General features: G+C 34.6%; 1 protein-coding gene across 1 annotated transcript; it reads right to left on the reverse strand.

Annotated features, from left to right (window-relative positions):
- Positions 1-4,113: 4,113 nt before the first annotated feature.
- LOC131844065 (uncharacterized) lies at positions 4,114-13,034 on the reverse strand. The gene is made up of 2 exons (XM_059192843.1): positions 12,819-13,034; positions 4,114-4,360 (listed from the first exon to the last, which is right to left on the reverse strand). Exons 1-2 carry the CDS (start codon positions 13,032-13,034, stop codon positions 4,220-4,222), a joined length of 357 nt encoding a protein of 118 aa, XP_059048826.1. The 3' UTR covers positions 4,114-4,219.
- Positions 13,035-13,957: the final 923 nt, after the last annotated feature.

Here is a 13,957-nt window from a genome sequence, read left to right on the forward strand (position 1 = left end):
TTAACCGTAGTTTTTGTGAAGCTAACATTTTTTCTAGAAATATTGAACCTTCATTATATTTTACATCTCCTTATATCTATGATATATATATATATATATATATATATATATATATATATAACTATAGAAATTTGTACTAATATTATAAAGAATAAAGAAAGAGCGGATTTTATGTGCTTCCAGACTTTACCTGAAGCATCTATGCATTGCTAGGAAATATTAAAAGACAAATTTAACAGACACAGTCACGAGGGTTTAAAAAAGAGATCACGTGGAGATCGATCGAGTAGATATAGTACTAGAAAATATGGTCTGTTTTCTATTTCTATGTCGACTCATAAATATATATCAACTACATATTCTATTGAAATATGTGTTGCGGAATTCCACTTCATTACCCAATGGATATTATTTTGTTTAATTCTGCTACCACTAACATGTGTGAGACCACAAATATTCAGTGCGGAAACCTGACCACCGCTACTGGAAACGTTACGAGCATTATTGAGTGTACGAGGCATCGTCGGGCATTGAGTAGAGCTTGTAATCCCAGTGTTGTTTAGTTGCCGCTAAATAATATAAATCTGGGGCGGCTGGTGTAAAATACTCTTTTTTTGATATTAGAACTGTGTCTGTCAATCAGATGCTGATTCAATTTAATTCGAAGGACTTAGCATAATTGTGAGGATTAAGGAAAATATAAGGAATTAGGAGAAGAGGCGGAGCGACGTCCAGTGACCTTGAATTTACTGCTGGTCTTCAGCAGCGAACTGATGGATCTCTTGCTATTCAAGCAAGGTAAATATCTGGCCGATAGTCACCGAAACACTCTGTGCAGTTATTTGTCCGTAGAGTTTATAATATACCAGTATGCACTATATATAAGATGGCGTCCCCACGCGGTGGTTTTGCAACTGCAGTGGTTAGCGGAGCGAAATTAATAATTATAAATGCGGTTAGAATCCGGCACAGAATCCGGCAAATCAAATGACGATTGATCTGACATGACATTGTGTAATCATCATCATCATCATCATCTGCTTCTTCCTTATCCCATTTATATGGGGTCGGCGTGATATGTTTTACATTGGGTATTGAGACCACTAGTCTTTAACTATTCAGATACTGCTATCGCCCTACTCCACCAACATTATAGAATTAGGTCCATGCTCTTTTTCAGACTAATTAAAATTTTAAGCATGCTGAATACAAATAAAAGTTGAAGTGCAATGAGCAGGTACAATGTGGAAAGTAGTTTCGCTTGAACACAAAATGTCGCCGTAAAAGTTTCACTTGGAAACCATACCGTGTAATTACTAACACAAAAACGTTAGCTAAAGTGGAAGTAATAAAATAGAATAGAATAAATTGAAATATGTTATTCTCTGATCTTAATTACGTTCCTATTATTTTCTAATTTTTAATGATAAATATTCTATTAGGTAGCTTATTAATTATGTTTTTAAAAGCTATAAAAAAACAACAAACAAGATCACGGATTATCTGATGGAAAGTGATTTCCGGCGTCCATAAGCACCCATAATACTAGGGGAATTGCAAGTGCTTTGCAGGCCTTTCAATAAAGAATAAGCACTTGTCTTGAAGGTTTTTTTTGTTTTTCGGACTACTGTACTACTAATGCTGTTGGCCGCAGCTGGCCTTTGCAGCTTCACCGGAGAATAATGGGCGAGTGCATATGGCACTCCAAACCCGCGGAAGGACTTATAGAGTAACTTAAGGTCAACTCCCGCCTTTAATATCTTAAGTTATCTGTATGGCAAACAAGCTGACGGCCAACCTGATGGTAAATAATAAAAGTCGCCTATACTTAGGAACATATAAACATCACGTTATCCGGTTACTATATAACATCAGTGATACAAGTAAGATGTCATGCCTCTTACCCTGTAATTTCACTGTCTAATCGTAACCTATAAGTGAAATATGAAATAATGTATTTGCGAAATATTAGTATAGTATTATAATTCATTTATTTTCATTTGTTTTTATTTAAATTGTATACAATGCTCTGGAGATGGGCGCAAATAACTGCAACACAGTTTTTTTGTAAACTAATGTAGTTGTTTACGTTTAATATGTTATTGTTATAAATTTGTTTTTGGTTTAAATAAATTCTTTAAATTCTTCTTCTTTAATTAATATGATCTTACATGAAATTGATTGATCAGCAACATTTACCATACAGGCATGCAAATTACATGAAGGTGTTTGTGTTACTTAAATATTCTTGGACACTGTAAAAATTACCAAGTGACAGCCAAAAATCTAGTTTGCGTTTGAATAACGTATGAGATCCCAGTTCTTTAATCTCTCTTGGAAGATTATATGATAGATGAAATACAGTAAGCTATCTGTAGGTGTGATAACATAGTAGGTACTCCGAAATAGCAACGCATGTTCTTGTATAATAGCAATGGCTACCATTTTCTATTAGGTAAGCCGTCAGTTTATTTGCCCTTACATTTTGACGACCTCGGTCGTCTAGCGGTCATGCCCACCGCTTTACGACCGATGGTCGCGGGTTCGATTCCTCGCACGGCACAAACATTTGTATTCATGAATATGATTGTTTGTATCGGTCTGGGTGTTTTCTATGTTAATATGTATGTATTTTAAAAAAAAAAAATCTATGTATATGTATCAGTCATCTAGTACCCATAACACAAGCTCTAGCTAGCTTAACTTGGGTCTAGATGGCTCTGTGTGAATAGTCCTGAGATTATTATTATTATTATTATTTAAAAATAAAAGAAATCACTGATCTAAATTTGTACCAATTTAACAAGAGCCAATTTCTTACAAATAACCAAAGCCTCCAAGATTATATTATTTGGAAATAAGTATAAACAAGAATGATAAATAGCTAATTATTGAATTGAGAAGAGCACGTTGAATTCCAATGAAGTTTCCTTGTTTTTATTTTAATAATTTAGACATTATATTTCAATACAACTTTGGGGGCTGATTTCATTATGTTTCTGAAACGAACCTTTATATTTTCCTCATTTACAGTCTCCTTAAATTTAGATAACTCATTATATACCAGATAAATTAGATTAATTGTACTACACTATAATACTGTTAAATAGACTATGGTAAATTTTATATAACTAAAAATAAAGATCCACATGGCGGGCCTAACACCTTATTATGATTACTTACTGCCAGAATTACAGTGAAGTAAAGAAAATACTGTTATACATATATGTTCTTTATTATGGATCCTTCAAAGCACGAAATAAAACACAATAATTTCTATATTACTTAAAAGCCTTAAAGACTTACACACAGTGATACTTTTATCAAAACAGCGATTCAACTACAATCGATGCATTTAATACTATTCTTTTTCACCGATCATCTTAGTTACATCATCTGTTATTCCTCGATTTTTGGAGCGACTGCCCCCGAGTCACTGGACTAATGAGCGGATCCTGTTACAAAAGTTGTTGTTGGCCAAAACTTAGTATTTCGACACCATTCCTTAGATCTGTCCTCTATCATATGTATATCAAAATTACGACGAGCTGAGCCCAGATTCGAAACCCTAGCGAGGCGAGGCTATATTTGTATCCATCAGGCGGGGTTTGACCTTCAGCTGCAGCTTTTAGTACTTGCCCAATTTTTTGTCCGATGAAATTGTAAAGGCCAGCTATTGCCAAAAGCATTTAAATATTTGGAAGAAAATGACAGACAAGCAAGCGCAATACATGTGGTAGCTGACACAAGGACTATATACTAAACTACAAAAACTACCTAGGTACAAAAAAAATTGTGTCTATACACAATTTTTTTTGTACCAGGAGGCAAATGAACTTACTACGCACTTGATGGTAAATGCAGTACTGTTCATGAGCGACACCAGAATTGCAAGGTAGTTCCCGGCTTTTTATGAAGGGCTTGGAGAGGAAGGCCTAATGCTTGAAAGGAGTATGATGGAGGAAGATTGATTCACAATGCGAAATACGAAAACATTAATGCCAGTATTCGGACAGATAGAAAGACAGTGACAATTCCTGCTGCAAAACCACACATGATCCAATAGAGTGCTCTACTTAAAAACTGACAAATTAACTCATTATAACTAAATCAAAATATCACCAATCGCTATTGATAAAAATATTGTGCTTTGAGAGCCTTAAATAAGTACAAGTAAGTAATAAAGTAGATACAAGGAAGTAATGAATGACGTTTAATTTCAAGCATAAATGTAGATGTTGTAATTTAATTCTTTTCCGCGTTCGCTCTTCATACGTAGTGTTACATAGTTGTATCCGACGCCCCCCTGTGTTACATTCGCTGATGCCTCGCTATATGTCAAGTCGTATGCCAGGATACCCTGAATATAAAAATAAATTATTAAATCTTACTAATATTGGAAACGCGGCAGTTTGTTAGTGTGGATGTATGGATGGATGTTTGTTACTCTTTTACCTAGAAACTACTGAAAGGATTTTAATTAAACTCTTTCCTATCTGGTTTAGTTCATAACAGGTATTCAATATATATCTTATATATTGAATAGTGTTGTGAAGTCAAAGCGCCTACTTATTTTATTTACGCAAATATTACACTTTTGTGATCTGTGCTCATACAATTTTGTAGTTTTTATTAAGTTAAAAATATAGAAGTCGTACAAGTTACTCTGCGTCTTTAATTTCATTATTCCCGAAAATCCGCTGTGATTACTCCAGAACATGGTCCTATATCGAAGCCGGATGTGAATTAAATGCGGATCAGTTATTATTTTGTGGAATTAAATCGAAATACAAGAAATAAAAGAGAAATTAATTGGATGCAAGTTGACCGGCAGAACTACCTACCATTGGATGTGAATCGAGTGTAATTTATAGTGGTGTTAAGTATAAATTACTATATAATAAACTTATCCCAACACTCTACAGGTAATATTATAAGTAAATCAAAAACTTTACTAAGGTTAGTAAACGATAATTACGTTATTTATCTGTATCACATTATTTTAACTTCATTAGTTTCGTACCTACTGCCTTGTGAATAATATTAGTACTTTTTCATAATTTGCTAAAATTAACTACAAATCATACTTAATTAAGTATAGTAAGCACTAATGCTACATTGTTTGAGTTAATTATCAGAATATATGCCTTATAATTGCAAATTTCAATAGTTATTCACGTCAGTTGTATGTAAGTAAAGTAGGTATAACTAATTCTTTTGTGTTAAATGTTACTTTGGTGTTTGGTGTTTAATTTTATTGTCAGGTTCTATATTATATTACAATTTAGGTACTTAAGGAATCTGTACATTTATGTTAAACAAATAATTTGCCGTATGTACGACAGCAAGTTAAGAAACAATCTAGTATTTTCTCTATTAATGTCAATTTGAATCGGTACTTATGCTTGTGCATATGTAATATATGTAATGTCACAACATTTACAGTACATTTACTAGATTTATATAATATACATATAAATATATTTCTTTATCGAATTAACATATTGTTAGCTTAATATTTTGTATTCATACCTATTGATCGTAGATCTTTATTTCATTAATTAGAATTAATTTTTTAATTGTATAAATTCCAGGTCGACAACACTCGAATCCCATAATGACCGAAGAAAAGGAGTTAATAAAAAAGCGAGGCAGTTTTAAAGGCCGTTTAACTGCATTTATTAATTATTTGCATACACTAACTGATGAACCGTTAAGTCTCTCAGATGCCAGAGAATTACAATTACGTATGGGTAAAATTGAGTCGTTGTATGAACAGTATGATCAGGTACAGTTGCGCCTTGAATGTATAGTTGATAATAGTGAAGAGCAATTTAAAGAGCGCTCCGACTTTGAATCACAATATTTCAAGGCAATCGCGAAAGCCCAAGGTTTACAAAATGTTAATGTTGAGACTATGAGCAATATGGGTAGTGATGGAGGTACTCGAGCGAGCAATAATCATAAGCTGGTGCGTCTTCCGACCATCCAGCTACCGCGATTCAGTGGTTCATACGATGATTATTTGGAATTTAGAGATACCTTTACTAGCCTTATACACAACAATGATGAAATAGACGAAGTGAATAAATTTCACTATTTGCGTGCATCGTTAGAGGGTTCTGCTGCCGTGGTAATTCAATCAGTTGAGTTTTCATCTAGTAATTATGCTGTTGCGTGGAAACTTTTGTGCGATAGATTTGACAACAAACGTCTGTTAATACAAAATCATGTGTCTTCTTTGTTCAATGTGGAAGCAATAACAAAGGAGTCATCAGCAAATTTAAAGCGGTTAATTGATCAGGTAAATAAAAACTTGCGGGCACTTGAATCATTAGGTGAACCTGTCAAACATTGGGATACCCTTTTAATCCATATTATTACCCATAAATTAGATAGTAAAACTTATAGAGAGTGGGAGGAATTTAAGGGGCATTCACATAAAGATACTTCAATTACCTTTGACACCTTTCTAGAATTTATCCGAAATCGTGCAGATTTGATTGAAACATTAGAGCTTTCACGTGTCAATCAGGGCAATTTAAATCATAAATCGACTATGAAATTAAAATCTATGGTTTCAGTTCGTGGCAGTCATCCACATCAGAATTCCAATACAGCAGAATCACATAATCGAATCTGCCCTAAGTGTAAGGGTGAACATAGTCTAACCGGTTGCCACCAGTTTCTTGCGTTGAGCGTTGAAGCGCGCCTAAAGTTACTACCCAGTTTTAAGGTATGTTTCAATTGTTTTAGTGTAGGTCATTTTGCTAATCTATGCAAAAGGCCAGGTTGCAAAATATGCAAGCGTCGACACAACACTCTGATTCATGCAGTCAATGATCATCATATTCGTAATGAAAATAGAGTCGTATCTGAAACTACACCTTTAGCGTCGTCTTCAACGACTGCTGCTTCTGACAATGTAACTTTAGCAGCAAATATGTATAGTTATAATAAAATTCAATGTGATGTATTATTATCTACTGCGTTGGTAAAATTATATGACAAGAATAATCACGAACATATAGTACGTGCAATATTAGACAGTGGTAGTACATCAAGTCTAATGACTGAGAGATTGTGTCGACAATTAAATTTGGAAACCTGTCAGGTAGATAAGTCAATCATGGGTGTAAATAACGCAACTTTACGCGTAGGCAAAACTTGTCATGTGCACATGACGTCGTTGAATAACAGTTTCTCTTCTGAGCTTCAATGTTATGTTTTGCCATCAATCACAAGTAATGTACCCGGTCACGAAATTAATATTTCTAATATTGACATCCCTACTGACATTAGTTTGGCGGATCCTACGTTCTTTGTACCAGCAGATGTTGATATCTTGATTGGTGCCGATCTCTTTTGGGATTTGGTAGGGACGCGGAGAATAATACTAGGTAAGAAAAAGCCTGTATTGTGCGAAACCAGATTAGGGTGGATAATTTCAGGTCCTATCTTTAGTCATCATGACACAATTATGCATTTAAATGATATAAAATGTAATTTTAGTAAAATTGATTCTAGTGCAAGTCATGATTTGGACGACATTCGAGCTGACTTGACACGATTCTGGCAGCTGGAAGAGATATGCTCCAAATCAAATTATTTTCCGGAAGAAAGAATGTGTGAGGAACATTTTGTTGCGAACACAACGCGCCTCGATGACGGTCGTTTCTGCGTCCGTATACCGCTTAAACATGATTCTTCTGTTTTAGGTAATTCGTTTCATCGAGCGGAACACTGTTTATTTTCTTTAGAGCGTAGGTTGACGAGCAATCTTGAATTGAGAGATATGTATAGCAACTTCATGACAGAGTATAAATCGCTTGGCCATATGTCAGAATATAAACAGCCTGAGGTAGATGAAAAGGAATATTTCATTCCTCATCACGGTGTTATGCGAGATAGTAGCACGAGCACCAAACTCCGTGTTGTATTTAATGCCAGTTGTCCTACGACCTCAGGTGTTTCTTACAATGACATCCAAATGATTGGTCCCACCGTCCAAGATGATTTGATATCCATATTGCTTCGATTTAGGCAGCATAAATATGTTTTGTCTGCAGATGTTGAAAAAATGTACAGACAAATAATTGTCCACCCGTCTGATAGACATCTGCAGCAAATACTGTGGCGTAGTAATGTAGCTGAGCCAATTACAAAATTCATATTGAACACGGTCACATATGGAACATCCAGTGCTCCATTTCTGGCTACACGCTGTCTAAAGCAGTTAGGAATCGACTGCAAGGATGATAAAATTTCCGAGATCATTCAACATGATTTTTACGTTGATGATCTATTAACGGGCGGTAACGATTTGGCTGAAGTTCAAGCTATACGTAAGCAAGTTACTAATGTACTTGCTTCTGCATGTATGCCATTAAGAAAATGGAAATCGAATAATCCTCTTTTGATGATTGATCCTCAGGACGTTCAAGCATCATCATTCGATTTGAATATTGGGAGTGATGAGCCAAATAAGTTATTAGGTCTTAGTTGGCACACAGATTCTGATGAACTCTGTTTCCCAATAAGTTCTCTAGTTCCTAATGGTAATACAAACGTGATATTCTTTCGATGATTGCTCGAATTTTTGACCCATTGGGACTTTTGGCTCCATGCATAATTAATATGAAAATATTGTTACAGCAGCTTTGGATTAAAAAATTAGCTTGGGACGAACCATTAACTGATGATATTAATCGTCATTGGAATTACATTCGTAAAACTTTGCCTCTTTTGAACGATCTTCGTGTACCGAGGATTGTTATTTGCGACTCCTGTAAGTCGTTAGAGTTGCATGTTTTTTCGGACGCTTCAGAGCGTGCATATGGAGCTTGCATTTATTTGCGTAGCGTCAGTACTTCTGGTGAAGTTATGGTTCGGTTGTTAATGGCTAAGAGCCGAGTAGCTCCTATTAAGCCTACCACAATACCTAGGTTGGAACTGTGCGGTGCGTTGATGGGAGCGCGGCTATATGATAAGGTCATCACGTCGCTTAGATTGGGAATAGATCAAGCTTACTGCTGGACAGATTCCACCATAGTTTTAGGTTGGTTACGTATGCTGCCTTCTAGACTTCAGCCTTTTGTACGTAATCGTGTTGCTGAAGTCTTAGAAAGGACAGAAAATTGTACATGGCGACACGTACCAACTGATGAAAACTCAGCAGATCTAATATCTCGTGGTGTGGATATTAGTAATCTGCAAGGTTTAAACTTATGGTGGTCTGGTCCGCAATTTCTCATGAATGACTTGTCAAAGTGGCCTACGCAACTGAAGTGTGTTGAAGTTCTCCCAGAAATTAAACCAGACATATCTCTAAATGCTATTGTTATTAACAATAACAATTCCTGTGGGCTCATTGAATTTAGTCGCTTTTCTAATTATTTAAGACTATTGCGATCAGTTGCCTATGTTTTAAGATTTATCAAATATTGTAAAAAGGTACTTGTAGTATCAAATTTTTTAGAAGAGGTAGACTTACGCGACGCCTTAGTTTTAATTATTTCAAATAGTCAATATGAATCCTTTCCCGAGTACAAGTTACTGTTAAATAATGATAATTTGCCAAAAAACAGTCAACTATTAAAACTGAACGTCTTTATGGACGAAAATAAATTAATGCGCGTCGGAGGTCGTATTGATAATTCAAATTTTTCACAAGATAAAAAACATCCTATAATTTTACAGTCCAGTCACATTTTTACAAAATTATTATTTATTTATGAGCATAAACGCCTAATGCATGCCGGTCCTCAATTGTTGCTAGCATCTATAAGAGAAAGGTATTGGCCTATAGGCGGGCGAAATTTAGCGAAAACCTGTTATCACAATTGTATCAGATGTACACGCATGAAGGGTAAAATTGTAACCCCCCTGATGGGAAATTTACCACAGCAGCGCCTACTTTCTGGTGGCTATCCCTTTGAAACGGTCGGTGTCGATTATGCCGGACCTATTATGTCCGCTAGTCGACAAGGCCGCGGTTGTAAGCTAGTAAAGGTTTATATTTCAGTTTTTGTTTGCTTCACTTCACTACCAAAGCTATTCATTTAGAGTTGGTAGGCGATTTAACTAGTAATAATTATATACTTGCTTTACGTCGATTCATTTCGCGAAGAGGTAAACCTGTCAATATTTATTCCGATAATGGTACCTCATTTGTGGGTGCATACAACGACATTTCAAAATTTCTAAATACGAATTGTAATTCTTTAGGCGAAAGTGCAGCCTGTGATGGCATTGACTTCCATTTTATTCCGGCGTATGCTCCTCATTACGGAGGTTTATGGGAAGCGGGTGTAAAGTCGACAAAATACCACTTACAGAGAGTGTTGGGTAATTGTACATTAACCTATGAAGAGCTTAACACCACTCTCATACAAATTGAAGCAGTGCTGAACTCTCGACCCCTGACACCACTTTCTTCGGATCCTGCGGACTATAATCCATTAACCCCAGGCCATTTTTTAATTGGGCGGTCTCTGACTTCTTTGCCAGACCGAGATTATCAAAGACATTCCACAAATAATTTAACACGGTTCCAACGCATTGAGCAATTACGACAACATTTTTGGGCTAGATGGAGCAAAGAGTACATTGCAGAATTGCAACAACGTGTTAAGTGGCGTACTTGCAAGGATAATTTAAAATTGAATACGTTGGTAGTAATTAAGGAGGATAATCTTCCGCCATTAAAGTGGAAATTGGGAAGAGTTGTGGGAGTTCATCCTGGTCTTGACGGCATAGTACGGGTTGCTGATATCCGGACATCCACTGGAGTTATTCGGCGAGCCTTTAGCAAAATCTGCCCATTACCAGTATCATCGGAGTCTGATTGAAAGCGCAGCTTTCAATGCCGGGGGGAATGTTGTGAAGTCAAAGCGCCTACTTATTTTATTTACGCAAATATTACACTTTTGTGATCTGTGCTCATACAATTTTGTAGTTTTTATTAAGTTAAAAATATAGAAGTCGTACAAGTTACTCTGCGTCTTTAATTTCATTATTCCCGAAAATCCGCTGTGATTACTCCAGAACAAATAGTGTTTGGAAATGAATGTTAAGAAATAAAAATTGAAGTTTTGTGAGTCATGTCATGTGTAAGTGTATTAATATATATAGGCTGGCCCTAAAGACTGTTACAATTAAAAATAAAACAAGATTTGGAATTTGGAATCTGTCAATATTATATGAATGTTCATTGTGCGTCATCAGAACCAAAAAAAATGTTGATTGTGTTTTTTCCTTTTGCCAATCATTTGTCAAATATTTTTGTTATTAAAATGCGGTGATTACGAGAACCGAATCGCTGAGATCTGGCCGTCCATGGTAAGATGCTAAGGTCATACGAAAATGGCAATCAAAGCATAATCGAAAAAAATCGAAGAAATCCTGTCAGATAAAATATTCTATCGCGCGATAAAAGATTCTATCTCGCGAGATGAAGATAGCTCCTACAACCATGTTGCATGTTTCAAAAGATTACTTAGGACTTGTAGGGTGATAAAATCAAAACAACTGCTAATAATCAAAATAACTAAATAGTAATAATAATAAGCGGTACACAAAGGGAGGCTCTAGATATATTCTTTTTACGAATGAGAAAATTTTTACTATTGAGCAATATTTTAACAAGCAGAATGACCGTGTTTGTACTCAATATAAAAAAAAAGTTGCAAGTATAAATTAAAAACAATTAAATAGCAGAATGAGGTTAATGAATGAATGCATAGATGGATCGACGGATGGATGTTTGTTCTTATTTCACGCAAAAACTACTCAACGAATCTTAATGAAACTTTTAGTAACATCTTATCAGATCTATGTGTTGTACAAAATGTATAATTAAAAGTTATTTTAATTATATTAATGAAAATGAAAAGTAAGTCAAGATTTTTTTCTGTTGAGATCTATTTTGGTCTACGCTGTATAAATTGTTAGAGTTATATGTATTACATCATAGTAATGTATAAAAATATATAAATGAATATAAAACTGTATAAAAGTACACAATAGGATTATATACCTTTTATGTGGAAGCTGTTATAGTCAATTTAGTGTAACATAAATATATCTGTTTAATTACGATACTTTAATAAAAATGATTAATCTACAGTATTAAACTTATTTATATCAAAACTAGCTGTGCCCGCGACTTTGTGCGCGTGTAAGTGACCTTGACCAAATATAAAAAACATATTTAATAATGTAACCCAAAAAAGGCAAAGAAAAAGATTACTCGTTATAGTTTCAAAGAAGACGATTTTCTATACAAACTTTCATCCTCTATTTTTTATTCCCTTAAGGGTAACAATTTTACAAACTTAGTCAAATTTTTATTTATAGTATTTAATGAACAGCCTACATATAAGTTTCAAAATTCTAGTTTTAAAAATGACGATACTTCCATACAGCGCTTCATCTCCTTTTTCAACCCCTTACAAACCTTTATTCGCGTTAAAAAGTACACTATGTCCTTTCTCAGGGTCTAGACTATCTGTGTACCCAATTTCATTTAAATCGGTTCAGTAGTTTTGGCGTGAAAGCGAGACAGACAGACAGAGTTACTTTCGCATTTATAATATTAGTAAGGGGTAAGGTAAGTAACCGATAAATGTACTTATACATTTATCGGTTTCAGTATTTAAAGTAAATAAACTTTGTCCTGTATATACTAAGTATATAAGTTAAATAGTTTGAGAGTCGCGATGTTAACAAACGCGCCTAGACGCGGGTAAACGTGTGTGCACTTTGTGACTGACTTTGTTTAGTAACTGAGCTATGGGACTTAAAAAACATACACATACCTTAATTGATCCTCCAACAATAATATAATTTCTTGGCAGTGTGAAATTGTAATATTCAACTCTCTTACGGAAAATATTAGAATTGTATTTCGCACGGTGATGTTGAACTAATGGTCTCTGAATATTCGTACCAAGGAATGTATGCCCACATTCTACCACTACCACTGCTATTAAAACAACAGCGGACAAAATGAAAAATATGTTATATATCTTCATTTTTACAACGAAACTATTTTTTTTATAATTTCCTGTTCACCCGAACGAGAAATGAACTGGAATCTTTATTGACCTGATATTATATACTCTGTGGGAGAGATAATTTCAAATCATAATGGTCATATAATATTTTTATTTAGAAAATATATCTATACAATTAATTTTTAACTGCTATTTGCTCGTTCAAATTAATTATGGACTCGAAACATGCCCATTAAGGTAACGATCTTTCTGTTTGACGCTTATCCTATCACTGTTATTGATAAGAACTAATTAAAAATATTACAACTCAAAATAATGGCAAATTTAATTAATAAAATAACAATACTATACTATATGTACTAAAATATATTATATATTTGATGGCCTCGGTGGTTTATCGGTTTAGCACACCGCTATACTTCCGATGGTCGCGGGTTCGATTCCTTGCACGGTGCAAACATTTGTATTCATGAGTATAATTATTTATATCGGGCTCCGCGCCCCGGCTTTACACGGGTCTACATGTATTACACATATAAATCTTCCTGAATCTATCTATAGTAAAAATTGTTAAAAATTCGTTGCATAGTTTAAAAGATCTAAACGTACAGACAGCGGAAGCGACTTCGTTTTATATTATGTAAAGATATTGAAGCTGTATAGATCTTTTGAAATGGCCAACGATTTTGTCATACACAGAATTCTCGTAGGATTCCCACCGTTGCGGTCGCTCGAATATTTCATGGCTTTAAAATATATGTGCGGAAATATGTGACTGAAATTCAGCATGAAAATTTGTAGTTACGAAATTCAAGCCAGCAAAAACATTACAATGGAATAGAAGTAATAATTAGACAAATAACTTTATTATAATGTATTATAATGTAAGCTAATTATCATTTCATGATTATTAATAAAACGTTTTTAAAAGTATTTTTTAC

The sequence above is a fragment of the Achroia grisella genome, unplaced genomic scaffold (assembly GCF_030625045.1).
Source record: "Achroia grisella isolate CSIRO2021 unplaced genomic scaffold, CSIRO_AGI_Agris_v1 utg38810, whole genome shotgun sequence".
Lineage (NCBI taxonomy): Eukaryota > Metazoa > Arthropoda > Insecta > Lepidoptera > Pyralidae > Achroia > Achroia grisella.

Bases quoted from the DNA above. Each gene is read 5' to 3' on its own strand.
- LOC131844065 (XM_059192843.1), bottom strand. From the start codon at position 13,034: ATGAAGATATATAACATATTTTTCATTTTGTCCGCTGTTGTTTTAATA. The intron at 4,361-12,818 runs GTATGTGTATGT...TTTTATATTCAG, and splicing joins TTGTTGGAGGATCAATTAAG to GGTATCCTGGCATACGACTT.